General features: G+C 54.9%; 1 protein-coding gene across 1 annotated transcript; it reads left to right on the top strand.

Moving 5' to 3' along the window:
- Positions 1–1,314: 1,314 nt before the first annotated feature.
- On the top strand, positions 1,315–3,549 carry LOC101771952 (probable BOI-related E3 ubiquitin-protein ligase 2). The gene is made up of 2 exons (XM_004975441.2): positions 1,315–1,936; positions 2,024–3,549. The coding sequence occupies exons 1-2, from the start codon at positions 1,391–1,393 to the stop codon at positions 2,528–2,530; spliced, it is 1,053 nt and encodes a 350-aa protein (XP_004975498.1). The 5' UTR covers positions 1,315–1,390; the 3' UTR covers positions 2,531–3,549.
- The last annotated feature ends 346 nt before the right edge of the window (positions 3,550–3,895 follow it).

Genomic DNA, 3,895 nt, shown 5'->3' with positions numbered 1-3,895 from the left:
CCGTTTTTGGTACTTGGTCCCACTTAGAGAAACTCCAAGAGCTCCCTTAAATTACCCATAAAACCTTAATTAGGGGAAAATAGGAAAAAAGTTGCTCCAACAGGTCCCCCAAACCTCCCACAAATTTGCGTCCACCCGCATCCGGAGCTATTTTTCCCGCAAATTTGCGTGGCGCTCCTCCTTCCCCAATCCACCCGCGCGCGCCCGCGATTGCTACTCGCGCCTTTTTTTTTTCCGCACGCGCCATTTGCCCGTGCAGCGGCGGCGCCAGACCTTCCCCGAGCAACGGTGGCGGCGGCGGTGCCAAGCCTTCCCTAGCGGCGGAACAATATAGCTGGCTGCCGACCGCCGCTCGCCCCCGCTCCAGTCACCACGCGGCCCTCGTCGCAAGAACAGGAGCGAGGCGGGGCGGCGTTCCAGCACAGGAGCTCAGCCTCCCAGCGCAGGACCTTGGCCTCCCTGGACAGTGGATGATGGGTGAAATGGATGCGGGTCAGCGAGGGGAAGCTGCTGGTGCGAGGAATCGAACGGAGACGGTCGGGATACGGCGGATTTGGCTGGCGGCGAGCTCTACTCGAAGGAGCGATGGAGCTCTATTCTGGAGGTAGAGGGGGGCTCTGTTCTGGAGGTAGGTCCAATTACGATGACCTAGCAAATATTGGGGGCAGTTATTGGCGTTCTGTTGTGGGTTCATATATTTTTTAGGAACGAAAATTTTAGCATAGCCCCCAATACATCATTTTGGGGAAGAATTTTTTGGGAAACTCTTGGAGTTGCTCTTATTTAGTACTTTTCTCTAGGTACCACTAGTTACTTTCTATCTTTCCACCGTAAGTTTTCTCTGGATGGACGTCTCTCATTTTTTGCAATCGTTGTAAAAATCCTCTAGAAACAATCATGAAAAATTCATATTGTATTTTTGTAACGTGAGTTATGATGTCCTATGTTACTATAAAATTTTTGAATACATGAAGGAAAAAAAACTAACATTGCACAATAGATTGGACAAATGGAACCACAGTTTTTTTGTTTTTTAACTAATCATTGAACATTTTCCAGAGTAAATATTACTCCCTCCGTTCCAAATTGTAGATCGTTTTGATTTTTCTAGATTCTTAAATATTATTATGCACCTAGACATGCATTGTATCTGTAAACTAAAAAGCTAAAACGACATTTACAATTTGGAAGCGAGGGAGAAGGGAGTATATCAGCGATGAACATTACGTACCAACCATCACCGACGATATTGTTACAGGAATAAAATACTAGGTCATTTCATACACAGATTCTCCCACACGAAAACGAGCCACTTTCACCGCGCTCCCAACGCCTCCACCGTGTCCTCGCGAATCCGGAATCCCCAGGCCCCAGCACTCACGCCCAAGTCATGGTCATGACTTCCCTGCATCCTGACCCTGTCCCTGCAGCCGTATATAACCACCACGCGTCCACGCCCGCACTTGCACTTCAATCCCCTTCCTCGCCTTCCTCGTGTGCGGTCGTTGCGTTTGCCATGGCCGTGCAGGCGAGGCACCTCCCCCACGACTTCCCGCCGGTGGGTGGCTCCCTGTTCTTTGACGAGTACGCCGGGTGCGTGCCAACGGCGCCGGCGGGGATGGTGACGGACACGACGCTGCTCAGCGACCTCCCAGGCAGCGAGCTCACCGGCAACTATGGCTTTGTGCCGAGGAAGAGGGCGCGCGTGGGCGTGGCAGACTCGCGAGGCTCTTTCTCGGACTTGGAGGATCAACGCGTGGCTCTGTCCCCGCCCGCGGCGATGCAGGGGCTGCTACCACTGCCGGTGGCGGTCGGGGACGCGCAGAGCAGGACGATGGGCTCCGGCGCGGCGTCCACCAGCGGGAGGGCGGCCAATGGCGCAACCCTCTCGTTTTCCCACCTGGGCGGGGAGATCGACGCGCTCATACGACACGAGGTACGTTCTTGCGATTGATTGGATAATATGAATCGAATTGCTGATCCGGTGGTGGAACGATGACTGATTTGCTATGGTTGTGTGCAGAGCGAGAGGATGCGCGCGGGGCTGGAGGAGGCCCGGCGGAGGCACGCCCGGGCGCTGCTGGCCGCCGCGGCGCGGGCAGCGACGGGGTGGCTGCGCGCGGCGGAGGCCGAGGTGGAGCACGCACTCCGGCGCAACGCGGAGCTGGAGGAGAAGGCACGGCAGATGGCCGCGGAGTGCCAGGCGTGGATGGGCGTCGCCAGGAGCCACGAGGCCGTCGGCGCCGGCCTCCGCGCCACCCTCGACCAGCTCCTCCAGTCGCCCAGCTGTGCCGCCGCGTTGGTGGGTGATGTCGGCGAGGCCGAGGACGCGCGGTCGTGCTGCTTCGAGGCGGCGCCGCCGCCGGCCGCGGCGGCGCGATCGTGCAGGTCGTGCGGCGGCGGCGAGGCGTGCGTGCTCCTGCTGCCGTGCCGGCACCTGTGCCTGTGCCGCGCTTGCGAGGCCGGCGTGGACGCGTGCCCCGTCTGCGCGGCCGCCAAGAACGCTTCGCTCCTTGTCCTGGTCTCTTGAAGCCTACGGCGTCCGTCCGTCCGTCCGTGCACTGTGCACATGCCGGCCAAGAGCCCAAGACCCAGGAGGCAAGGAAGGTGTTTGTCTACCAGAGCATGGTACTGCATGCCGTACTGGTACATCGTGTACGTCCGCCACTTGAGCGTCTACGCCACGCCGTCTGCTTTCCTTGACTTTGCAAGGTTGCAAATGTTCATGCTGGAATCGGAGATTGTTAAGCGATCGAAAGTGCCACGGCACCAATCATGTGTGCTCAGTTACATGGATCGGAGGCACCGGACCGGCAGGAACGGAGAGTTTGGACAAGCAGTGTCGGACGAGCAACAATGGTCATTCGCAAAAGGCCAGCGCCATCAGTCAGTTTGAGGCGGCACTCGCTGACGCTAATCGAGCTGCCACAGTTGCGTGATGGAAGAGATGAGATGAGACGAGACGGGAATATGGGATGCAACGAACGCAACCGACACCGGGAGCAGCTAGCAGCGGTGGCACGCCCCACAGCCCCCATTGCATGTGCGGCGACGGATCCGGCACGTTCGCGGCGTGGCTACGTCGTCCCATCGGCCAACGCCGTGCGGTGACCTGCGGTAGCAGTATGCTTGGACGGATGGGCACGTATCTGGATGGGCACGATAATTGGTGATGTCGAGGCTTTTGGCGCGGAAAGGGATCGGCGAACAATGGGTGATGGACACGGCCGAGAAAACGCATCGTGTCGCCGTCGGTCGTCGCTACCTGCTGCTGCTGCTGCCGCCGCCGGTCGTTGTATTTTCCATGTTTTTCCTTGTCCATTTCCTGCATGTCTATCCTCCCGAGCACGAGGTTGCTTATTTAAGTTGCAGATAACAGTATGTAAGAGGTCCCCTTCAACGTGACATGCGTGATTAATGTTCATGATCCATCAAGAGTCCTTCGTTTTGGTTTTCTAGTCGCTGGAATCTTCCGGTGCTACAATTGTGACAGGGAAATGTGTGCCAACAAGTACTGAATGGGAATTTGGGGTGAACATTATGCATAAATTGCTCAATTTTGGCTCACTCAAATATACTTTAGTGCCTTTGCATGGTCCCGAAATGCTCCTGTCTGGATTAATCTCCAATACCTTTTATTATTGTTCTTTCTTATATCCCACCGGTATTTGTTGGTACTTTTGTTTTGATTTTTTGTCTGATCTGAAAAAATAATTGAAAAATTAAATTTAATAACTATTTTTGTACTTGATCCCATACCTTTTCACGATTTTAAATGATTTGACCCTAATGCCCAAACCTTTTTCCCTCTCATCAAAAGTTTTGTTCCACTTATAAAGTTATTATCGTGCAGACCAAATAACACTCTAAAGCGCATTAGGGAATTGGAACATAC

Source organism: Setaria italica, chromosome VII, assembly GCF_000263155.2.
Source record: "Setaria italica strain Yugu1 chromosome VII, Setaria_italica_v2.0, whole genome shotgun sequence".
Taxonomy (NCBI): domain Eukaryota; kingdom Viridiplantae; phylum Streptophyta; class Magnoliopsida; order Poales; family Poaceae; genus Setaria; species Setaria italica.
The sequence above is the reverse complement of the archived record's forward strand: the minus strand, read 5'-3'. Positions and strand labels throughout refer to the sequence as shown.

Excerpts from the sequence above, each read along its gene's own strand:
- LOC101771952 (XM_004975441.2), top strand. The coding sequence starts at position 1,391 with ATGGTCATGACTTCCCTGCATCCTGACCCTGTCCCTGCAGCCGTATAT. Across the intron at positions 1,937-2,023 it reads ACGCGCTCATACGACACGAG|AGCGAGAGGATGCGCGCGGG; the intron begins GTACGTTCTTGC and ends GGTTGTGTGCAG.